This window comes from Colobus angolensis, unplaced genomic scaffold (assembly GCF_000951035.1).
Source record: "Colobus angolensis palliatus isolate OR3802 unplaced genomic scaffold, Cang.pa_1.0 Scaffold207, whole genome shotgun sequence".
NCBI lineage: Eukaryota > Metazoa > Chordata > Mammalia > Primates > Cercopithecidae > Colobus > Colobus angolensis.
The window spans coordinates 5,321,461-5,347,309 of NW_012115233.1; the positions used below are offsets into that span (position 1 = coordinate 5,321,461).

General features: G+C 41.0%; 1 protein-coding gene across 3 annotated transcripts in view; it reads left to right on the plus strand.

The window, feature by feature from the left end:
* The window catches only part of CDH13 (cadherin 13), a 1,192,767-nt gene that overhangs the window by 716,365 nt on the left and 450,553 nt on the right, over positions 1–25,849 (plus strand). For all 3 annotated transcript variants that reach the window (XM_011942172.1, XM_011942173.1, XM_011942174.1), the window contains one exon: positions 23,469–23,613. In XM_011942172.1, coding sequence (XP_011797562.1) covers positions 23,469–23,613 — 145 coding nt within the window. The remainder of the gene's footprint in view (positions 1–23,468; positions 23,614–25,849) is intronic.

Here is a 25,849-nt window from a genome sequence, read left to right on the forward strand (position 1 = left end):
CCTAGGATCACAGAGGGGGGGTCAGGAGCACAAACAGGAGGGAAACTGAGGCTGGCAGCTACAGACACGTTATGTCGGTGACATTAGAGCTTTTGGTATTGCTGGCCGGCATCTCTGGAGCAGCGCTTGCTACCCTCCAAGGAAGTGGAAATGGTGTGCAAGGTAGAGGGTGTGCGCCCTGCGGTGAGACCATTGCTTCAGTGGTTATGGAGCAGCCAGAGAACATAAATGAATTGCTAGCTTTAGGGGATATTACTGAGGTCTTATTTCTCCAAAACTAAAACAAAAAACTCTAATGCACTCATTTATAATTCATTTGTTCATCGATACATTTCTTTCATTTGATTATTCAACCAACAAATTAATGAGCACCTAGTATACAGTAGACACTGGGGAGACAGAGACAAAGTGATTTTTACACCCAAATAATCAAGGTTCTCATGGCAAGGGGGGGTGCAGCAGTATATAGCTGCACACAATGTCCCAGGGGCCGTCATAGAGGTTCTGCAGTGAGCAGGGGATGCCCAGAGGAAGGATTAACTCTGGGACTGTCAAGAAACCTGACAGAAAAGGCAACATCTAGACTTTCTTTTACTAATGTATTCAGGTTGTAAAGATTCATCCAGTCTGTGACTCTACAGTCATTATAATGTCGGGACCATCTCCTACTTTCTCAGTACCTACAGGTTATAATTAATCACTGATATTCACAACAATGATTCCAAGGCCCTCAAGAACTAGAACCACATTCTGAATTTTTAGAGAAGACACTTTATCATTTAGTTGATACTGAGTGTTTATCATTGAGTTTTAATTCTCAGAAACCTGGCATCCCCATGGAACACTACTCTACATTGAAAAGTACTTTCATATCTATTTGTTTAATTGCCCCCCCCAACCCTTTAGGGAGCCACAGGTTACTCTTGCTACTGTGTAAATGAGAGAATGGAGGTGGTGGTTAGCCCAGGGCCCCAGAATCAATCAGCTACAGCTGTGGCAGATTTAGGATTAGAAGACGCCCTCTTTTTTTTTCTTTATTTTCTCTCTCTTTCTTTCTTTCTTTCTCTTTCTTTCTTCTTTTATTTATTTATTTATTATTTTTTTGAGGGAGTTTCACTCTTGTTGCCCAGGCTGGAGTACAGTGGTGCTATCTCGGCTCATTGCAACCTCTGCTCGGCCTCCTGGGTTCAAGTGATTCTCCTGCCTCAGCCTCCTGATTAGCTGGGATTACAGGTGCCCGCCATCACACCCTGCTAATTTTTGTATTTTTAGTAGAGATAGGGTTTTGTCATGTTGGCCAGGCTGGTCTCAAACTCCTGACCTCAGATGATCCGTCCACCTCGGCCTCCCAAAGTGCTGGGATTACAGGCATGAGTTCCCACGCCTGGCCAAAGACCTCTCTACCTTTAACCTCTGGTAAAAACAAAACAAAAAACAACCAACAACAACAACGAGAACATTTTATTTTCTACCCGTCTGAATAAGCAGAAGTTTTCTTCACCATCATTCCGTGCAAAAAGTGACCACCATAGTGCTAGCCATCGCACTCTCCCTGCACCCCTCTAGAAGATTCTTCACTAGCCCATCCAGTTTCCTCTTGTTCCTCTTTAGTACATTCTTCTACATGTTTCAGAAGGATCTTCGAAAATTCAAATCTAAGATAGCTGTTCTCTCACCACCCTTCCTTAGCTCCTGACCACTTAGAGGTTTTATTTTTAACAGCCTTATTAAGATATAATTCACAAACCACCCCATTCACCCCTTGAAAGTGTATAATTCAATGGTTTTTAGTATATTCACAGTCATGCAACCATCACCGCAGTTTTTTTTTCTTCTTCTTTTATTTTTTTTGAGGTGGAATCTCACTCTGTCACCCGGGCTGGACTGCGATGGTGCGACCTCGGCTCTCTGCCTCCCAGATTCAAGCAATTCCTTGACTCAGCCTCCTGAGTATCTGGGATGACAGGTGCCTGCCACCATGCCCAGCTAAGTTTTGTGTTTCTGTAGAGACAGGGTTTCACCATCATAGTCAGGCTAGTCTGAACTCCTGACCTTGTAATCCACCTGCCTTGGCCTCACAAAGTGCTGGGATTACGGGCGTGAGCCACCGCTCCCAGCCTCCACGGTCAGTTTTAGAACACTGTCTTCCCCTCAAAAGAAACCCCATCACTCTTGAAAGTAGCACCCAACACCCCCTCTTCCCTCTCTCTAAACAACCACCAATCTGCTGCTTGTCTCTATAGATGTGTCTGTTCTAAACATTTTAAATGAAAGGAATCATACAATACTTGCCCTTCCAGGTCTGGCTTCTTTGACTTAGCAGGATGTTTCCCAGGTTCCCCTATGTTGTAGCTGGTGTCAGAACTTCATTCCATTTTATAGCTGAGTAATATTCCGCTGTGTGAGTATATCACATTTTATTTCTCCAATCATTCATTGATGGGCAGTTGGGTTATTTCTACCCTTTGACTATTATGAATAATGCTACTCTAAAATGCTGCATAAGTGTTTTGTGTGTGGGGACATATGTTTTTATTTCTCTTGGTTTTTTGTCTAGGAGTGGAACTGCTGTGACGTGTCATATGCTAACTCTATGCTGAACTATTAGAGGAACTGCCAGACTATTTTCCAATTTTAAGGCTATCAAGTTGCCCTTAGGAAAGAGGCCAAAATGCTTAACATTGTTTACAGGGCCCCACCTGACTTGGCCCCACTCACTTCTTCAGGCCCAGCCCATGTCACCTTCCCCACTTCTGTCATTCTACTTGGTCCCCCTGGATTTTGTGCAGTTTTAGAGGCATTTCCTAAGGCTCTTTCCCTCCTCTTCCCCATGAATTTCCATCAGACAGACCTTCTCTGAATAGCCTTCAGCCGCAATCTAAATGGGATCTCCTTATTATATTCTTCCAAGTTTCATAAGTTCTTCAGTGATTCTTATTTAATCCCACTAAATCGTGGCTCTAGATGAGTTTAAGAAATCTTAAAACTGTTTTTTGATTATTACAAACCAAGGGTCTCACACTGAACTTGAGCTACAATGGGGGCACCATACGTATCTGTTGAATGAATAAATAACTGAGAGGGGAGGGAGGGAGAGAAATTAGTTTAAGAGGCCTCAGGTTCCCACGTTGGGTTGAAATCTATATGAAGGTTGACATTCCACCCCAAATATTTTACTGCTTCCTCCTTTTTCACTGAGTAATATAGCATATGGGTTGGAAAACATTTTCTGTAAAGGGCCGGATAATATGTACTTTAGACTTTGCGAGTCATGCAGACCCTTTCTGCCGTTACTCACTTCTGCTTTTCTAGCACGAAAGAAGCTGTAGACAGTAGATACATGAAGGAGTGTAGCTTTATTTTAATACTTTGTTCACAGAATCAAGCAGCAGCCTCGATGTGGCCTGTGAACCATAACTTGACAACCTCTATTCTAGAGTACTTTGATGCTTGATACCTTCACACTCTCTGTTTTCTCTCCCCAGAATCCCATATTTCCTTCCACTTTGTTCTCCTAGAAGATTCTTCTAGGGAAACAAATACCTTATTCAGAAAAATTTCCTTGACCTGCAAAACGGAATTAAACACGCTGTATCTCATCACTGAATGAGACACATTCTTATGTTGCTGCATGTCTTTGGTTGTGTTAAATTAACTGAATGTGGAGTTGCTTATAGAGCGAAGTCCACAATGTCTCTTCTTCTCCTCCAGCACCAAATACAGGATATGCTCGGTAAATGCTAAATTGAAAGAGAAAAAAGAGAAGGTGATGTGAACCAAATGGATTATCTATACAAAGTACGCAGGCAAGCAGATGATAGAATAAAGACTTTAAAATAGAGGGAAGGAGAAATTAGTCATCTGAATTGAGAGCAATACTGGAACACAGTGTTGGGGATAAGCCCAGTGTCAGTGTTCAGGGTCTCGGTCTTTTGTTCGTCTTTCCAGAACATGAGATTGTTTCCTCTTTTTAACCAGAATTTTTCACCAGACAACAACAAGAAGTTACTTTATTCTTCCCGGAAATTTCTTAGCAGCAATGCCTCTGCCATCATGCACCATACCCTTACTCTTTCTATCCCATCAGTAACTTCTCTCTTACCTGGGGCAACTTCTATGAGGGGTAGCATAAATCATTAGTATTTCAAGGTTTGGAGAAACAACATTGTCCTTGCAGTAATGATTCAGTACCATGGACACCACCACATGGTGGTTTTTGGTGTTTTTAAAACTTTTGAATGAGACTATTCTTCTGAACTCTGTGGGAGTACCAATATTTGTTTATGTATGACCTACAAAAATGGCAGGACTATATGGTTCAACCTAACAAAATTCAGAAGAGAAGAGAAATGTCTCATAAATTATCAGGAGACTTACACTTTGCCTAGTAGTAGCATGCTTGCTGTGCCTTTTGCTGCACAACCTAGATGGTGGGTAGGGCTATATTTACACTTTCTCTCTGCATAGCCCAGAAACGTACAGAAGGGATGTTATGAGTAAAGGAACAAGTCACTAAGACACTTTAATTCTGGGCTGGCCAGGACACTTAAGAAAGCTGGATGACACTGTGCCAGGAGAGTCTAGAGGTCCCATAACAAAAGCAAATGCAGGCTGATTGTTATGTGCCCTGTCTGTACTCCTAAGCCCAAAACCTGTGCATCAGTCTGCAGTAGGGGCATGCAGCCAAAGGAGAGAAAATGGTGCAATCTGTGTTAAGTCCAGAAGAAACTAACAGAATGCATCTCATCAGGCCACAGTCTTGCCTGGCTGCTTAAGACCTCTTTTGTGCACCAGTGAAAGAAAAGCTGTTGAGCTAGGGTTGTAAGAATGGTAGAGGGATTTGTGTAAGAAATATGAGTCTATTTCTATGACTTGTGTCATTTATAAAGGCAGGGACAGATGGAATCACTTTGGTGAGCTAGAATTTGTATTAAGTTCTACTTGCTTTATTTTCCTTCATTTAAATATGCTTATTAGTAATATGTGTGTCAGGACAAAATCGTATGCTATCATTCACTGCCAAACAATGAAAATATTTTTGCACACTTCTGAGGTTACAATAACTTCACTGAGCTTGGTTTCTTCCTTTGAAAGACTCAGACAGGCCTTTGCTGAATCTTTAATGCATTGTCTTTTGGCTGGGTTCATTCACCCTCAGGGAATTCTCAAAAGACAAGTGTCATTTCTTTCTTGTCTATTGATCTGTCCTCCAGAAAAAAAGGACTTCTTTATAAACTCAAAGCCCGTAGCTAATTCATTGTTCATTTGTTACATTTATTGAAAATCTACTATCTGAAAGGCACTTGTTCTATTGTGCTGTGGAAACAAAACAGACAAATTCCTAGTCATTGAGAACTTACATTCTAGTAGGCATTACAGACCAAAAAATGACTGTTCAGTAGGCCTGTAGCAATAAGAGCCATGAAAACACCATTGGGTTTAAGGATGGGCAATGAGAAGGAGTTACTCTTTTTGATCAAGAAGTCAAGAAAGGTTTCTGTTTTGAGGACAGACTTGAATGAAATGAGGGAGCAAGCTATGAAAACTCTTTGGAAAATAAAAGTCTTATAGGTGGGGAAACAGTGTCTACAAAGACCCTGAAATAAAAAGTAAGACCTCTTGGTCAGGCGCAATAGCAGTGGCTCACGCCTGTAATCCCAGCACTTTGGGAGGCCGAAGAGGACAGATCATGAGGTCAGGAGATCGAGACCATCCTGGCTAACATGGTGAAACCCCATCTGTACTAAAAATACCAAAAAAATCAGCCAAGCGTGGTGGCACTTACCTATAGTCCTAGCTACTCAGGAGGCTGAGGCAGGAGAATCACGTGAACCCAGGAGGCAGAGCTTGCAGTGAGCCAAGATCGCGCCACTGCACTCCAGCCTGGGCGACAGTGTGAGACTTCATGTCAAAAACAAAACAAAACATTAAGACCTCTTTTGTGCACAAGTGAAAGAAAAGATTTTGAGCTAGGGTTGTAAGAATGCCAGAGGGATTTATACAAGAAATATGAGTCCACGCTTGGAATCTCAGCTGTTTACTAGTTCTCAGAATTGATGAGTGAGATTACAAGTGAAGCTTCAGAGAGAAATAAAAATTAACTTGGCTATCTTGCAGAACACCAAGAAGGAATATGTGGTTGAACTAGATTGATTCTGGGGAGAGTGAAATGATCAAAGTTATATCCAAGGTTCACGTCAGGACCTTGCAAGCCACAGTGAGAACTTAGAAGACAATTGACGTAGGCTGATTGGAAAGCAGAAGACTGAAAGGCCCAATTTACATATTCGAAGATCATGTGGAAATCTGTGTGGTGAATAGAGTGTGGGGACAAGAGCAGAAAGAGCAACTCAGAAACAATTTATCAACGTGGGTAAGAGATGGTGGCTTGGCGGAGAAGGTAACCAGCAGATAGTGAGAGATGGTCCGATTCAGGTGGTAGTTTGAAGATACAGCTGATGGAAGCAGCTGATGGAATGGATGTGTATAAGGAGCATTGGGCACCCTGTTAGCAGGCTTTAGGCTTCTTTGACTCAGGCGTTGTACCAACATTTACCTAGTAGCTAATTTTGATTCCTCTCTCACAAAGACAGTATCTTAGTTTGAAATGCTTAAGAAAAAAAAAAAATGTGCCTGATCCAAGGGGGAAATAGAGATCCACACTAGCAGGGATGAAAAGAAGGCGGTTCTGATTATTTGTGCTGCTCATTTCCATGAAGATCTTGTTCACAGTAAGCAAGTTTGTCAAACCTGTGCCTAGGTAGTCAAATTTCCCTAACCAGGGATAGTCTCTTGTGCGCATTAGCACCTTCCATTCGGTAATAAAATGATGCACCTTGAGCTTCCCCAAAGCACAAATCTGTGGGCCACTGCATCAGAATTATGTGGGATGACTTAAATCACAGATGCCGGAGAACCTACTAAACCCTTGTGGTTGAATTTCAGAAATCTGCGTTCTTGTAGTTTTCAGATGAATCCCATGCAAATTAAAGGGTTTCTTGTTTTGTTTTGTTTTGTTTTTGAGACAGAGTCTGGCTCTGTTGCCCAGGCTGGAGTGCAGTGGCACAATCTCAGCTCACTGCAGCCTCCGCCTCCCAGGTTCAAGTGATTCTCCCGACTCGGCCTCATGAGTAGCTGGGACTACAGGCAAGTGCCAACACACATAGCTAATTTTTGTATTTTTAGTAGAGACGGGGTTTCACCATGTTGGCCAGGCTGGTCTCGAACTCCTGACCTCAGGTGATCTGGCCACCTTGACCTCCCAAAGTGCTGGGATTACAGGCATCAAATTAAAGCGTTTTGATTGTGATTAAAAACACATAAAATTGATCATCTTCATCATTTTAAGTGTATAGTTCAGTAGTGTTACGTTTTTTCATGCTGTTGTGAAACAGATCTCCAGAACCTTTTCATCTTGCTCATCTGAAACTCTGTAGCTCCCTTTGCCCCTCTTTCTGTCTCCTTGAGAACCACCGTTCTCCTTTCTATTTCTGGGAATTTGGTTACTTTAGACACCTCATATAAGTGGAATCATACAGTGTTTGTCTTTTTGTGACTGGCTTTATTTCAGTTAATATAATGTCTTCAAGGTCCATTTCTGTTGTAGCATGTATCCAAATTTTCTCTCTTTTGAAGACTGAAGAGTGTTTCTATTGAATGTGTATACCATATTTTGATTATCCATTCATCTGTTGGTGGGCATTTGGGTTGTTTCTACCTTTTAACCATTGTGAATAGTACTGCTGTGGACATGGATGTGCAAAAATATCTTTAAGACCCTGCTTTCAAATCTTTTGGGTGTAGATCCAGAAATGGGATACAAATTAAAGATTTAAAAGCATTGCCCTCAGATACAAGAGATTCTTGTAGAAAAGGAATTGTTTTGTATCTTCACTGTGGTGGTGGATATAAGAACCTGCACATGTAATAAAATTACATATAACTGAATACACATATACACATGTAAACACACACACACACATGCACACACACAAGTGCAAGTAAAACTGAGGAAATCTAGATACCAGAATTGTATAAATGCCAATATCCTGCTTGTGATTCTGTCCTATAGTTTTGTAAAATGTTTCCACTGGGGAAACTAGAAAAACAGCGCACAGTTTCTTGCTGCATTGTTTCTTACAACTGCACGTGAATAAAAAATGATCTCAAAACAAGTTGCCCTTGAGGTCAGAGTGTGCCACTGCAAGAGGGGACCCGTCTGGAAGGGCAGATAATTCTTGGCATTATTCCAAAGGAGAAACTGGAGCAGAGATTGAGGCCACCCCAAAGAGCTAAGTGAACTCTGGGTCCCAAGGGACATGGCAGCCCCAACCCCAGACGGTAGGACCAATGTGGCACACATAGGGAAATGGCAGGGAATGAGAGCCGGAAAAACAGAGTCCAGCTCAGTGCTGAATCCCCAGAATGTGGGCCTGGAGCTGGCACTGACCACCTTCCTCAGATTGCACTGGTCCTGGGAATGGGGTGGCATGGGGTCCATGACCTCAGCCCAATCCACTCCTCATATGGAGGTTGGAACAGAGGACTTGGCCCCATGTGCCCTATGCTTCCTCTTAATTCTGAATGAGTTTCAGATTCCTGCAGGCAGCATCGGCAACATGTAAAAGACGCTTCTTAGATGCTTGAGACTGTAAACCCTTATCAGGAACATAACACGATGGGATGTTTCTCTTTCTTTATGCAAAATTTAAGGATACTGATGGATAGTATTTATTTAATGATTGCTACATGGCAGGTGTCTTGCTAAATGCTTTACAAATATTTATTTTCTGTGAGATGGTTCCTGTTCTTCCATCTTAAAGATGAGGAAATTGAGATTCTGAGAAGGTAACTGAGTACCTTAAACAATCACAGAGCCAGTAAGGGATGGACTTGGGTCTTAAAGTCCAGTCTCCCTGAATCTAAAACCCACATTTGGAATCTCAGCTGTTTTCTGGTTCTCAGAATTTATGTGTGAGATTAAAAGTGAAGCTTCAGGGAAGAAGCAGACAGTGATAACAGCGATGGTTCTGAAAATAAAGCTGAGGATACCAAGTTCTGTCAGGTGCACTGAGACTCTTTTTATAATCCCAAAACTATAGAACTGTAAAGACTAGAAAAGCCAGCCACACTCTGTATGCCACTCTAATACCGATGATGTCCTGTATACTTAATGTTTGTTTCTTTCTCATTAATCATCAATGCTGAGAGATGTTGCATGTCTTAGAGTTTAACAGCTACCCATAGTTCCCCATTTGTAATACACTGTAGTCAATTTGTACTCGCTGCCTAACAAGTTACAATCTTAAAATAAACTTTGATTTCTTTTTTTAACTTTGAAATTAACACATGCCTAGAAAAATCTAGGAAGTATAGCAAAGCAAAGAAAAATCACTTCAATAAAAACACTGTTAATATTTTAGCATAATCTTAATAGTGGAATGCCTTTATTTTTCAAAAATTGCAATATGTATACATTATTTTTAGTCAGAATTTGTACTTCATAACATGTGTGCTATACTGTTAATATATTTTTACATTCTCTAAACTGTGTCTGCAATGCAGTGTTCTACTTTCTGCAGATACCATAGTTTATTTCATCAATCTATTATAACATTGTGTTGATTGTAGCTTTTTCTATTTTTAAGCAATATTGCAATGAGTATACATGTTGCTGCACACATGCACACACACACACATACACACGCACACATCAGGCTAAATTTCTACAAGTGAAAATTTCAAAGCTTGTGATGGGTATTAAATTGTATTTTGGAAAGATTTTTTAATGTAATTGATAATATATGAGAATTTATTTCCTCATAAGTCTGTCAAACACTATGAATTTTTTCAAAGTATTGTAATAACTTTATAAATTATTTCATTTTAATTTTTTTTTGCTTTTTTTGTTTTCTTCTTTTGCTAATTGCTGTTCTTTCCCAACTGATTTTAGCCAACTCTTTGTATACTCCAGATAAAAGCCTCTGTTGTATGTGATGCAAATATTTTTCACAGTTTTCTGTTTATTTTCATATATTTTAGTTGTTGTAAAACCTGCATTTCAGTAGTTGAATCTGTCAGTAATTGACACAACAAATTAGGGCTGTAATACTGGCTTAAAAAGACCTTACCCCCCTCTATTACACAAATATTCAATGATTTTATTCCTCCTACTACTTTAATCCATCTGGAATTCATTAGACTATACTTTAAATTTGTACGTATCAACCCTAATTTTTTAAAGAACATCATGTTTGATGAAACACATTTTAACACTTATTTAACAAAATAACTTTAAAACTATAAAGTTAAAAAAAAGGTGTTGCATCTATTTCTATTCCTCTGAATTTCACATTAGGAAAGGAAAAAGGTCATGTAAAAATACAATCCCCAGTAATTTTTCTCTGCTGACTTTGTTTTCTAAAGTGTTACATTTCTCATCTTTGCGCAAAAATCCCCTTAACCCTTTTACATATCCTTAATAGATCTGGCATAATTCCATCATCCGTGAGTTATATAAATTCTACTTGAACCAATTAAAATTTTCAGCCTGTGTCATCTCTTGAGGCAGAGGATATTCACTAGGACTTTACTCAAGCAGCTTACATAAAAATTATTTTTAATATCTGCATAGATTTCTTCCACATAATTAAAGTTACTTCAAAAGTTAAATGTTTAAGAATGCCCTCAAAGTCTAGTGTGATTGTGAGCATGCATACACATAAGAAAAAATGTTTTCATTACGTTTGATAAAAAAAAAATTTTAAGTAAAATTTCAAATTCGCAAAGGAAATACTGTAGCTCTAAGCAGAGCAAGATTTTCAAAGAACATTTAATAACAGTATCAGGCCGGGCGCGGTGGCTCAAGCCTGTAATCCCAGCACTTTGGGAGGCCGAGACGGGTGGATCACGAGGTCAGGAGATCGAGACCAGCCTGGCTAACACTGTGAAACCCCGTCTCTACTAAAAAATACAAAAAGCTAGCCGGGCGAGGTGGCGGGCGCCTGTAGTCCCAGCTACTTGGGAGGCTGAGGCAGGAGAATGGCGTAAACCTGGGAGGCGTAGCTTGCAGTGAGCTGAGATCCGGCCACTGCACTCCAGCCCGGGCGACAGAGCAAGACTCCGTCTCAAAAAAAAAAAAAAAAAAAACAGTATCAAGATCTTTAATTAATAACCTAACAAGTAGGAAACTTTTATCCCCACTTTGATCGTTTTTAGAAGGAGATATAAACATGACATCCAGTCTGTCAAGGGGGGAGTTACTCACAGAGCTGTATAAATGAAGGTGGAGGAATGTTACAAAGGACTTAAAACGTCCTTTCCCTGGGAACTCTCTAGGAGTTGGTCTATAATGACATTTAACTTGAATAAGTGAAATAAAGCTAAGAAAAATAACTTGAAATGAACGTTACTGGTGTCAAAGAGAAACCTGGATTACGTAGCAGAAAAGCAATTTCAAAGGGGTAATGGCTGACCAATCAGAATTGAATCTAGGAGACTGCATCCATATTTGCAGATTTCCACGTAAAGATCTACTGGGAATGCACGATTTCCCTATGTAGCGGGGGTGTCCTGCCGGGATAACTGGGCACCTCTCTCAGGTTGCCCAGCCTCCCCCTGCTCTTCTGGGAGACTACCAGGGTGTTGCTCTTTGGACTGACTTTGAAATCTTAACCTGTGGCGTGGCCCTGGCTGGTGGTGATGTTGCCAGGAAGATGGCATGCCAAGGTCACCATACTCCCCCTAAGGTCTAACAAAGCTCTCTTTAGTATTTCTACATGCTGGGAATTTGTGTGCACATATGCTCATTTATCTTTTTATTTCTTTAACAATAAAACTGAGAATGGTATTCTAAACACCATATGTTGCCATGGTACAAACTAAAACCTGGAAAGCTAAAGTTTCTTAGTAAGAGAGCATGACCACATGACCCAGTTTGCCCAGAACAGCTTTGGTTTGCACCTGTTGTTTTGGCTTCATTGTAATGGTACCTACTTTTATTCTAAGAAGATTCTGGTTTGGACAATAAATTATGTGACCACTGTATTAATATCCTATGGTTGCTGAATAAATTACCACACAGTGACTCAAAACAATACACATCTTATCTTGCAGTTCTGTAAGCTGAGAATCCAACATGTGTCAGGGCTAAAATCAAGGTGTCCGCAGGGCTGTCTTCACTCCTGGAAGCTCTAGGGGAAAATCCATTTCCTTGTCTTTTCTAGCTTCTAAAGGTCACCCACATTCCTCGCCTCATGGTACCTTTCTCCATCCTCAAAGCCAGCAACAGCTGGTCACGTCCTTCTCATATCCCATCACTCTGACCTTTGCTTCTTCCTCCCTCTTAAGAACTTGTGATTCCGTCAGGCCCAGCCAGATGTCGTATAATTCAGGCTATTATCTATCTGTCTGTCTCTCTCCCTCTCTCTCTCTCCGCCCCCCCACCTCCCTCTCTCTCCACCCCTCCCCCCCACTCTCCCTCTCTCTCCTCCCCTTCCCCCCACTCTCCCTCTCTCTCCCCCCCACTCTCCCTCTCTCTCCCCTCCACTCTCCCTCTCTCTCCCCACTTCTCTCCCTCTCTCCCCCCCTTCTCTCCCTCTCTTCTCCACACAGGATCTCCCTCTGTCACTGTTAGGCAGGAATGTAGACCCAACATGGCGGCGTTACCTGGCGTAGCAGGCCTTTTGTTAAAGACTCCCTTCACCTTTGTACACACCCGCAGACTTACATGCATCAGAGTTCTGGCTGGGCAACCACACTCCCGCATGACCTGCAGCTCACCTGCATTCCACAAGTTCGTAAAACAGCAGTTTCCGTTAACAGTTTCCAAAGACCCCTTCCTCATGACCCTTATTCAACTCCTGCCCTAGTAGTTTCAAGACCTCCCAGGCCCTGTTTGCACAACCAGCTTCCCTACCTCTGGGGCTATAAAAAGCCCCTACCTTCCTCCCTCAGCGCGACTTCCTCGGCCTGCACCTTTGGACCGAGGAACCTCGCCTGCGAGTCCTAATAAAGGCTATTCTCACTGCCAGTTGCCTTGTGTCTTTGTTCCTGGTTCGGCTCCAGCCTCAGTTTTCCTTTACAGTCACCTAGGCTAGAGTGCAGTGGTACAGTCACAGCTCACTGCAGTTTCAACCTTCCAGGCCCAAGTGATTCTCTTACCTCAGCCTCCTGAGTAGCTGGGACTACAGGCATGCATGCACCGCCACTCCTGGCTAGTTTAAAAAAAAAAAAAAAATGCAGAGATGGCAGTCTCTCCATGTTGCTCAGGCTGGTCTCAAACTCCTGGGTTCAATCAGTCCTCCCGCCTTAGCCTCCCAAAGTGCTGGGATTACAGGCATGAGCCACCACACCTGGCCCAATCTCTATTTTAAAGCTGGCAGATCACCAGCCTTAATTCCATTGGCAGCCTTGATTTGGAAGGTGGAGAGAATATGAAAATTGTAGACTGAAACATAATGAAAACATTTATCAATACATCTTTGTTTAAGGCACTAAATTGTAGAAAGGATACCTGGAAAGAGTATTCTTACCCACACATCGTGATGACCTGATTGGACCATGAGTGTATTCTCATCTAAATCTGCCTACCAAGTCTGTACATGAATTGATAATATATGAATGAATATATGACTCAGGTGGAAAAAGTAAGGGCAATGTAAGTGTCACATTAATAAAATGGCTTAGGATTAGTTTTATCATTTCCTTTCTTATCACAACAAACATTGTATCCATGGTGGAAAGTATCACTTTAAAAATCTTCCAACCATGCTCAACCTTTTGAGATCATCTGTTATAAATAAACAATATAGCATATTGATACAAAAATCTTTGTGGGCTTATTTCCATGGAATCTCTGCAGATTTTTTTTTTTAAGCTTTGAACATCTCTGAGGTTCTTGAGACATACTTTCAAACTGCCTTCCAGGAAGATTGTATCAAGTTGAGATACCACTACAGTGATCCTTGTGTTTGTGTCACTGCACCCTTAACAATTATTGGCTTTTATCTTTACTTCATCTGGGGGCAAATGCTGGCATGTTATTTTTCATGTGCATTTCAAGGTTTTGTGTGAGTCAAACACACACACACAGTTCCTGTGTCTGAACTTCAAGTCATGTTTAGCTGGAGAGATGGCAGTGTTAAGCCTTGTACATCTCTGCTTGCATGCAGTGAGCTTCCAATGATCATTTTACATTTCTAGCATTACAACTATATTCTATTACAAGATATTTGGGGTGAGCATGGTGGCTCACGCCTGTAATCTCAGCACTTTGGGAGCCTGAGGTGGGTGGATCACCTGAGGTCAGGAGTTTGAAACCAGCCTGACCAAATGGCAAAACCCCATCTCTGCTAAAAATACAAAAATTTGCCAGGGGTAGTGGTACATGCCTGTAATCACAGCTACTCAGGAGGCTGAGACAGGAGAATCGCTTGAATCTGGGAGGCAGAAGTTGTAGTGAGCCAAGATCGCACCGCTGTACTCCAGCCTGGGCGACAGAGCGAGACTCAGCGAGACTCCATCTCAAAAAAAAAAAAAAAAGAAAAGATATTTGGAATGAAAGGAATGAGATTCCTTTTTGTTTGTGACTTATAAATGAGTTCCAATAGAAGTTTCTGATGAGGTATTCCAGAGATAATGCAGTGGCAGCATCTATGCTGAAAAACGTTTTAGTGCCCCAGAGAGGTAACTTGGAGGGAAAATACTCATTCGGGTGAGAGATATCTTGCCTGTCTGCAAAACAGAAAGTGAGTCACATTGTGTTAGAGATGTAGCTACTGTGTGTTCTTGATTCTGTGTGATTTGAAAACTTACAACTGAAAATCCTGTGCACACACAATCCACTGATCGAATATTGAACTATATCATCTCTCAAAAGCTCTGTGTGTGTGTGTGTGTTTTGCTTTATTTGCATATTTTGCCCAAAGAAGAATCATCAGAGTTAAAGAAATCATCAAAGTGTTTTCCAAATCATTTCTCTTCAGAATGACTCACAAGGCCATGGACTGTGTGTGTCATGCTTTGTTTCTGATTCTGCCGATCTAGATTTTGCATGTGTTGCTTGCGTCATCTCATATTACAAAAAATATTGGCTTTTAAGAGCCAGCTTCTGCATTTTGGCCTTCACCCAAAAATCCTTGTAGCACATATTGTTTTTCATCAGTACATCCTTTTGGGTAAGATCTCAGCGTCAAATCTTGTCGGACTCAATTGTGTCTTTCATGGCGGAAGATGAGAGGATGACTCAAACGAAGGGCAAGGTGTTAATACTTCACCACGAAGCTGAAGGCCACACATGCTTTGTAATTTGGTTCATTATGTTCTTGAATTTTTTAAGGGATTCTTTTCAAAGCATTTTATGTACAGCCAATTCCTATTATAATGGTGAATTAATTGGCTTGAAGAGTCATTGCAAAATACTGTGACTTGATGGTTCACATTCTTAGTGGATACCTCCCCACCCAACCCCCAACGGTATGGACAGAGAATAGAGAAACCCAGGTGCTGGGATGCCAGGAAGGGTGGACAACAGGACCCTAAACTCAAGGCTAAAACTATTCTCCAGCTTAGATTCCCTTCCCTTCTGGTTCCTGTGGTTTTTCCTTACCTCCTCCTCCATTTCAAGAGTCGAGTCCCTTTTTTCCTCCCATTCTCAGGACTCAGAAGATCAGGGGTAACAACCTAGTACCCATCTACCATGTCCCGGTGAAGGAGAGCAAATATTCAGGCAGTGTCTTAGTGTCTCCACCCTTGGAGAAAGTATTTTTGCTTTAAACAAATTCGAGGTGAGTTGCATCCTCTGTCTCCCTCGCCATATTATTCATTGTTGTCATTTGAGAATTAAATTGATAAGCACACTTCGTTGTTTTTTTTTTTTTTTTTTTTTTTTTTTTTTGCTTTTCAGAAAGTATGTAGCATCCCGGAAGGAACTCTGTGGGAGCTAGGCTGATACTATAAAATTTCCCAGCCTTTAGTTTGTGGCAGGATGCTACGTAATACACAGTGGCTCATTGTGTGGTTAAATGTGTAGCTTCATGTGTATTAATAAAAATATATGAGAAACTCATTAAGCTCCTCAATTCATGGATGATTTTGCCACAGATGAGGCAAGAGTAAAAAACAGCAATCAATGTAAAGCAAAGCTGCTAAGTAAATAGCTTAGTAAAGATAATAAAACAAAAAAAAAAAGGTAAGGGAGTCCATGCAAAAACATTCAGCAAGTGTTAGCACAGTGAGGGGAATGTGAATGTTACAGTCAGACCTAAGTTTGAATTCAGGCTGATGACAAATCAGCTTCGGCACCATGGACCAGGCACTTAAATATCTTTGCTACAATTGAGTATTTCTTCAGATTGTTTTAAGCCAAATGAGACAATGCAAAATAGGCCAGACCCGTATTGGACACCAAATCAATGTTAGTCCTCTTCTTTTTTAAACAACCAAGTAATCAGTTTAATGTATTCTGATATTGTTCACCACTGGGATTCTTGTTCATCAGTTAAGACTGCAGAGTCCACCAGCCTACAGTCCATGGAGCCTACAGTCCAACTGTCAGCTCTGATATGCCAGAGATGGAGAGAAAGGACAGATGGCCAGAGCTCAGGCCAAAACTTTGGATTCCAGTCTCTTAAAGAGGTATTGCCTCTTCCAAAGAGGGCTCGCTGCAATCAATATCATGTCAGCTGCCTGTCTTGCACGAGGCCGTCACTCGCGTCCATGTGAAGAGACAACCAGACAGGCTTTGTGTGAGCAATAAAGCTTTTTAATCACCTGGGTGCAGGTGGGCTGAGTCCGAAAACAGAGTCAGCAAAGGGAGATAGGGGTGGGGCTGTTTTATAGGGTTTGGGTAGGTAAAATTATCGTCAAAGGGGGTTGTTCTCTGGCAGGTAGTGGTGGGGGGTCACAGGGTGCTCAGTGGGGGAGCTTTTGAGCCAGGATGAGCCAGGCAAAGGAATTTCACAAGGTAATGTTATCAGTTAAGGCAGGAACAGGCCATTTTCACTTCTTTTGTGGTGGAATGTCATCAGTTAAGGCAGGAACCGGCCATCTGGATGTGTACCTGCAGGTCACAGGGGATATGATGGCTTCGCTTCGGCTCAGAGGCCTGACATAGGCATTGGGTCCAGGCTTCAGGATTTGCTAATAAGCTCCTGTCCTCATGGGGCCAGACAGACAGATAGATGTAAATTGAATTATCACACCAATAGGTGATAACATACGGGAAGTGTTACAAAGGAAGGAGGCTGATGCCGTGGGAATGTAAGCCAGGGACACTCTAGCTGTTCTGGAGGAGTAAGGGAGGATCTTCTTGATATTTGGGCCGAGATATGAAGGATGAATAGCGGCAGCAAGGAAGCGTAGGTAGGAAAGCCATGCTTGGTAGGAGGGTTGTATGTAAAAATACCTACGGGAAAGAATGTGATGAGTTGGAAGAACTAAAAAAAGATGAGTGTAACAGGATAATAAGGAACAAGAGGGATTCCTTGTAACATGAAATGAGTTTGAGGAAGTGGGCTGGAGCCAGATTATAGAAAGACTTGTCAAAGCAAAGGCATTTGCTGTTTTTCCTGAGAGTGATGAGAAACCATTGAAAGGTATCCAATATAGGGTGACATAAATAAAAATTGACAAAGACACCCTGGAAGCCCTATAGAAAACAGACTGTGGCAGGCAGTCATGGCTGGTCAGGAAGACCTACAGGGTGCCTTGCACAGCAGCCCTGGTGAGAAGTGACAGCATCTAATCTCAAGGAGTGTTGAGGGGGATGGAGAGAAGAGGGGACATTCAGGAAGAGAAACAATGATGTGGGCAGGATGTGTTGATGGAGTGGCTGGGGATAGAAGAGAAGGTTTCGTCTGAGGAAGAGAATGACTTGTGAGTTTCTTCTTCCTTGATCCCTGGGAGAGGGGTCATCCTCTGGACAATATTTAGAGCAAAATGATAAATGTGCAACTATATTTATCATACTCTCTGGCTGCTAAAAAATTCTTGCCACCAATAATGTCAACAATATTTTAATTAAGTTATTATAAGTGTAAAATAGTTTTACCCTCTCCAGGAAAGGATAAAGCTGGGCCTCTAAAAACTGGGGAGTAATATTTGGGTTCAGACTCGTTACCAGCTTTGTATCAGACACTTTCGTGTGTTATTTTACTTAATCTGCACCAAGATACTACAAAGTCGCCATGGTAGGCTCTTATTAATAACACAAAAACCAGGATATGGAAAGGTGAGTGGCCTGCTCAGAGCCCGGATCGGGTGTGTCAGCAAGATTCAATATCTTGAATCCTGGTCCAGTGCTCTTTCCACAGCTCCTTAAAGCCTTCCACTCAGGCTTTCACAGATAACCCCCACCTCCAGCAATTCTCCCCTCCACCTCTCTCACCAGTGCTGGTAGCATCTGGATCTCCCTCCCATGATCAGCCAAGCTTTCCTAAGTGTGGGCAGGAAACCACTAGCACCACAATCTCTCAAAGTGCTGGTTTAAACATAAATTCCTGAAGAATCTGACTTTTTACCCACAGGCCCCTTAATGATAAAGCTGAATGAGTTACTCCCCGTTGGGATATTTCATCTCAATGGAGGAAAACAATTCTGTTGTGGGCCAAAAATCACACGAAGGCTAAGGAAATACAGGGCCCCCCAACACTCATTACCATCCTCTGTGAGCTTTCCCATCTCTGGGACCTCCCTGTTTTACTTGGTTTTCTGCAATGTTTCAATTTTCAATTAGTAACCAATTCCCTTCTACCTGTTTTGTATTTGACAGCTTCTCAAAAAGTGATCGGACAAAATAGGATTTTTAAGCATTCAGCTTGCACAGTTGAAGATTAGAAGGAGATTGGAAAAAATTGATGTTTATGGGAAATGTATGTGTATGTGTATATTTGTATGTGTGTGCTGTGTCTGTGGTATGTGTGTGCTGTGTCTGTGGTATGTGTATATATGTCTTCCTGCATCTGAGTGTGTGTGTGTGTGCACGTGAACACGCGTGCGCATGCTTCTCCAGACAGACCTGCAGACAACATCTGTCTTCCTGGCCTGTGTACTTGGGAGTGATGAATGAGTCCAAGAGCCACACAGTGAAATTCCTAGCAGGTGGCAAGACTCAGCCTCCTGTTTGGAGCTTATTTATTTTCCTATAGCTGAACCTGGGAATACAGTTCCCAAATTTCACAAGACTGTTGAATTTCCATCTCCAAACCCTGTGTCTCAGTACAACATCACTCAAACAGTAATGTGCACCAGAATTCTCTAGAAACAATGTTAAAATGAATGGGTTTCCTAAGTAGGTTCTAGGCAGGACTGAGGAGCCTGCATCTCTAACCAGCTCCTGGGGGATGTCAATGCTGTTAGTACCTTTGAATAGCAAGGTACTAGAACACACAGCAGAGACATTGGCCAGACATGTCTTTGCTTGGAGTTCAGGCTACCTCCTATGGAATCAGTTGTTAAATCCTGCCACATTGGACAACTGTTTCTAGCTGCCATTTATTGATTGCCCCTCTCATCTGGTTCCACAGTGGACTATTTTTTGTTTATATCACACCTTCTTATTCCCATGCAGGTTAACGATTGAATCCAAGAATAGAAATCCTCTTGTCTGAGAGGGTGGTCTTGAAGTAGGCAGTGAGGGGGCTGGATGGTTTCCATTTCCTTTAAGCAAGTATTTCATTGCCTTCTGCCATGGCTACCTATTTGTTTTTCTTACGGTAGCTTTCTACCAAGTGGCAACTTACTTCCAACATAAAGAACAAGCATCAGAATGCCTGTCTGTGAATGCATATGAGCTTGTTTTGTTTTTAGAACCCAAACATAGCCACTTGAATCTATCATGTAATTCAAAGGAAACAAGCATTGTTCCAGTCTTTTCAAACTAAGGATTTGTGTGCTTTGGGTATTTCAATTAGGAAGAAAGAAGGCAGGCAAGAATGTAATTGAACATTTATTCTCTGATACTGGAGGACGCGCTGGAATTTAAGAGCCTGACTTCAGAAAGTTTGGCATTTGCTAACTGTGGGTCTGACCTTCATATGAGAACAGTGATGAAAACTCATAGGAATGTCAGATTTTGTTACGGTATGTGATTAGGTGGATAAGGCTGTATTTACTAACAACTTCCTCATGCATATGCATGTGCTTAATTTTCATCCACATCATTAATAAGATGATTTTAAAACTACATGAACCTCTATGTAAAACACAAACATTTCCTATTATATATTTTATTCAGTCTATTATGTTTTCCTCTGTTGGGAAGAAGCATGATATACTTCTTTCTCATCTCTGCCTTCCCAGGGATGCATAGGAAGAAAATGTCTTCATTCTTCACTTGGTTTAGATTGTTTTACGCAGAAAATCTTGTATGGATGTAAGCCTTAACCTACTCCATTTGGAGTTGAGCAGAGCCCTAATTCTTTGACTTGATCTCATACCATTCCCCACTCTCAAATTAGTTCCAAGATCATTCTTACCTCAGAGTCTGCTATTGCTATTCCTGCTGTCTAGAAATCATTTTCTATGTATTTTTGTATGGCTATCTCTTTCTACTTTCTTGTCATTCAAGCCTCAGCTGAAACATTCCCTCAGCAATAAGGTTTTCTCCACCATTTATCTTGAATAGGTGCCCCCTGCCCTCCCCCCACCCCCCACCAAACACACACTTTTTCAACCATACTCTACCCAGTGATGGAAATGTTCTACATCCGTGTTGTCTAATATGGTAGCTACTACCCACATGTGACTGTTGAGCACTCAAAACTTTCCTAGTTTGACTGGAGTACTGAGTTTTTTTCATTTTAATAAATGTAAATTGCAGTAGCCACATGCCACTAGCAGCTACAGTATTTGATAGTGAAGCTTTCGTACTCAAACCTATCTCATGTCCTTCAAAGGCCTCATCTGTGACTGAAATTACCTTGTCCATATCTTTTTCTCTTGTTTATTGTCAGTCTCTCCATGCTAGGGTATCTTTCCTGATAACCACTGGATACCAGGGTGTTCAGCATGATGGCTGACATGTAGTGGGTCCTCAAATAATTCGTATTAAATTAACTTTAAGAAAATCCCACTTAACAGCACTTCACTTTTTTTAGAGAGCATTCCAAAGGTCTTGGCTTCTGTTGATACTATTGTCCTTTGAAAAGTCTGAGAGTCAAACTCTGAATAGTTTTGTATAATAAAATACCATTGGATTGTCTGTTTGCATAATTGGTTTTCTGAGATTCAGCTCCACATTTTGCATTCATCCTAATCAATGGTGTCTCCTTACTTTCTTTCTTTCCATTGTGTTAAGATGGATCTGTTGTCTGCCCTTTGCAGTTTCAGCATATTTGAATATTTGGCAAATGTGAATTCTGATTATCTATCCTACTTGTAACTTGTGATACTGGCCAAGTGTTATAGAATGTAGAATTTTAGGATTCAGATCCAAGATGTTTGTTATCTTTAGGCACAGTGGTTTTTGTTTGTTTGTTTTTTTTTGGGGGGGTGAGTTAGAGTCAAGTCCTTGGCTATTTTGGGAAGATGAAAAACCAGACCTATGTTACTGCATAAAATTGCCCCAAAGCTTTATTTTGATTGATTTCCTTTGTTAGCAGTATTCTCATAATAGCTTTAAAAAAACATAAAAGTATAGGATTTCACTCTCTGTGAGATCTCCTTTGTGTGCAGATATTAGGAGGCTCTGTTCACTTAATTTTTTCTTATTATTTTATCTGCCCCAGAAATCAAGTGTGTATGTCTGTGTGTGAACTTGCTAGTAAAAGGATGAAGTAATGTTAAAAAAAAGAAAAAAAGAAAAAAATTATCTACCCACACATACCTGGTTTTGTTTTGCTCACTGCCTTCAAATTCTGTTCATATTTGTATGTCAAATATGCATGATGCACATGTTATTTTGTGTATTTTTACTCAATATTCTAAGTAGATCAGTAAAGTTTAAAAATTATTGTGTTGTAACATGTTGTGACACAAACATTCATTCAACTAGTTCGCTTCTACTGGACATTCAGGCAGATGCCAGTGTGATTTTATTATGAGAAATAACAATGCAGTGAATCGTTCCAAATATGTAGTGCAAACTTGTATAGGATCAGGAGTGGTATAAAAATAGTACAAAGTATGAGTCTTTCATGGTTTCTGTTGAATTTTGCCATGCCTTTGAAAAGGATTATACTGGTTTACAATACCGTCAGGTGGGATGTGACTGTACTGATTTATAACAAGAATGTTGGTCTTTCATTTTTCTAAGTTGGGCTCGTTTTTGACAATAGTATTGATAATTGTAGCAACAATAGCAGCAGTTAATATTCTTGAGATATGTGACAGACCCCATATTAAATGCTTTAGAAATATTGTTTATGGTGGTTAAAAATGTGAGCTCTGGAGGCAGACTTCCCAAGGTCAAATCTGGACTCCACCATTTATCTCCTATTTGCTGTCATTCTGTCCTCCGTAAAAGGATCCAAAGGGTTATGAAAATCAAGTGAGATAATTTAGTATGGAACCAAAGGAAGCACTGGATAAGTGTTTGTTATTATTCCTAATAATGGGTGTTTTTTAAACCCCATTTACAGATGAGAAAACTGAGATCCAGTGTCTTGCTCAAAGTCACACAGATAGGGATGAGTTGTACTAGGATTCCAAATGCAGATGCCCTTTTCTGACCAAAATACTCTTGTGCAGGAACCACCACTTATATCCAAGAAGTAGTATTACTCTTATCGCTGAGTGAAATCAAGGTTGAATTAAGCACAGAAAATGTGCATGTAAGGTCCCTGTGATTCACTGGAAATGCCATGGCATAATTCTTTGTTTCCAAGACAAACAAAAAGGCCGTTTTTTTAATGCTGTCTTCTTCATTGAGATCTGAAAGTAGTTCGCTATGGAAGTGATTCGTGGTCTTGTGAAATCCTCTGACATTGTAAAGAGCCTGGTAGGCAGGAATCCCAAGATCTCATTCAGGCCCCTGCAAATTCTGAGTTCCTAGCTTTCCTGAGGAAAGCCCGCTCCAAATACTGACCGATTTTCTCCTAAACGATTGCCATGAACACTTTTGGTTACCTCTTAATGTACTTGGTTCACAACTGCTTAGTCAATTATTTTTATTAGCATAACATTCTTTTTAAGCATAATGATATTGGGAAAACAGAAATGATATCAGCATAATTTCTTGGCTATGACTGTTTTGGTTTGGGTTTTTTTTTCTTTGTTTTAACTTTGTTTGCAGATTTGATGAATTAATTGTAAATTTCCCCAGGGGGATCTAAAGTGAACTGATCTTTGCTTTTATTCTGGAATGTTTCATTTCTATTCTAGTCCCACTGACTATCCATTGAGACCAAAGTTTCAATATTGCCAAGGGCTCATAAAATTGCTGATATAACCTACTTTCTCTAGTGAACCTTATTTCAGTTTTCATAATGAATTAATATCTTCTTTCTCCCCCAATCTCTTTGCTCAAATAGCTATTTGTGGAGACCACTGATGTCAATGGCAAAACTCTCGAGGGGCCGGTGCCTCTGGAAGTCATTGTGATTGATCAGAATGACAACCGACCGATCTTTCGGGAAGGCCCCTACATCGGCCATGTCATGGAAGGGTCACCCACAGGTATGTCACGTTGACTTACCTTTAGCATAATGGCTCAGAGAGAGGCACACGATGATCTTTGTGGATTCTAGGGACTGTCTTATGGCTGTTCCAACTTGTCAGCTTGTATCAACATTGACTTATTACTTTCCTGCATGGAAGCCAGGTTGGAAAGCTAAAGTGCAAAGCTTGACCAAGGTGTTGCAAGCTATGAAAATCTCTTTCATTGTCTCTGAAGATGATCCTCCAAGGATGACTGCCATCTAAGTCTCTAAGGCATGGCTAATGTTGGGCACCATGTAAATATCCAGCTTACCTTTTGGTCCAAGGTCCAAGGTCCAAGGCTAAACTTTGCACTCTAGCAAGGCTTTGATGAGAATTGGGTCCTCGTTACAAACTCCTCAGTTATTTCTTTTCATAGTGCCCTTTTAATAAGAACTATTTTAGTAAAATAGGTAGGACTTTTTCCCTTCCCTTAGAAGATGTGTATGAAGAAAGCTTTTGTCTTCAGTCAGAGGACCAAAAGGAAGATGTTTGATATCTCTCTCCGGAAATGCATGTGCCCACTGTTATAGAAGTCACTCAAGGTTACTATAGAGCTCCTGCTATCTTTTCCTATGTTTATCCTTTCTATCAGGGATGGTTTTAGAATTTAGAGCTTCCTTTTTTGGCCCAATACATACTAATTAAAGTATGCCATAGCCAGCAGCTGAAGTCACTCCTAAGTATAATACTTGAGAAAATTAAAGAATAAAACAGAAAAATTCCTCTTCAGCTGGACTTTGATTTTCAACTTTAAAATACACTTGAGTGAAAAAAAAACCACCATATTAAGAGTGTCGTGTTGCTGTTCCTAGATTATGCCCAAATAAGTAAAACAGTGATTCGTCAGACCAGACAGGAGATGAGAGCTGCTTTTACTATTTTTCCCACTTTGCTGAATTGATGGGATCTATCAATGACAGGTAGATACATGAAACTCTGGAAATGTTACCATGGTAACCTTCCCAGACAACCAGGTGAATAATTGTATGCAAGATGCCTAAAACCTCCCGTCAGCTTCAAGGAGCTGGGTCTTTATGCACTGCATCAGATCCCCCAAGGGCAAGATCGACCCTCTTCCTTCCCAGCTTTAAATACACTCTGTAGAAATGAGAGTGAATGCATTGCGTGTGTGCCAGAGGGTGTTTGAGGCAAGTGTTGGAGCCAGAGGAGCAATGACAGGTCTAGAGAGAAAGAGAGAGGGCAGGTGAAGGGAGGTCAGGTCATTTTAGGGCAGACAGTCCACGTGGCCCCTCTCTGTGAGCTGCTTTTGATGGAGAGATGGCTTCTGGTGAGAAACACCCTGGAATTTGGATTTGATGTTTACAGAAATCTTAAACAAGCTGATGTGCAGAACACATTAGGAGAACCAATGAGGAAAGCGATTCGAGGCCAAAGTTTGAGCAGAACAGAAAAATGATTCCCAGTTGCTATCTGTGGTACCCGGGCCCTGTGAGTGAGTGACTAAAATTCAAATGGGCTGGAAAAGTGTTCTAAATGTAAATGACAGTGCTTACATTCGGTATGGCTGTGAGCTCGCACATGTCTTTGTATATTATGTGTATATATGATTAGACGGTGTCCAATTTTACTCCCACTGTGCCTGTCCTTAAAGTTTAGAAAAGAATTTTAGGTTTTATTGCTGTATATACATGTAATTTTTTTTGAAGGAAGATAGAGTTCTTTATGCACACTGAATTTCTTAAATCACAGAGTTATTCAGTTAGGGACAGACACTTCTCCTGCAAAACATAAACCACCTCAGATATCTATTTAGGATTGGTATTATCCTGTAAAAATACATAAAGACTCAGGTGTCTGTATGGATTCATTGTTTTCTTTTTCAGCACCCTCTGGGTTGGACTGTAGAGCTCAAACTGAAATAGAATCAGTCAGATTTGGGATCCAGATTGTGGAAATGTTGCAAAAAACTTTCAAATAAAAAGCCACTTAGATTACTTAGCATCCTGTAAGAGAGTTGCAGGCAAGATGGCCCCTGAAGCATCCATGAGGCCAGTGGGGATCTGAGGAAGAAGATGGTATCGTCTTTCCAACCTCTTCTTCAATTTAAATCGTTTACAAGTAATGACAAACCCTAACTGGCTATAAAAATGATCACCTCTTCTCTTCCCATCATGCTCTGCTCTTCTGTGGCTCGTAGGATCCCATGTGTGGTAGAAATTATTTGACACCCTCTGGGGTGGGGTTTGGGGTG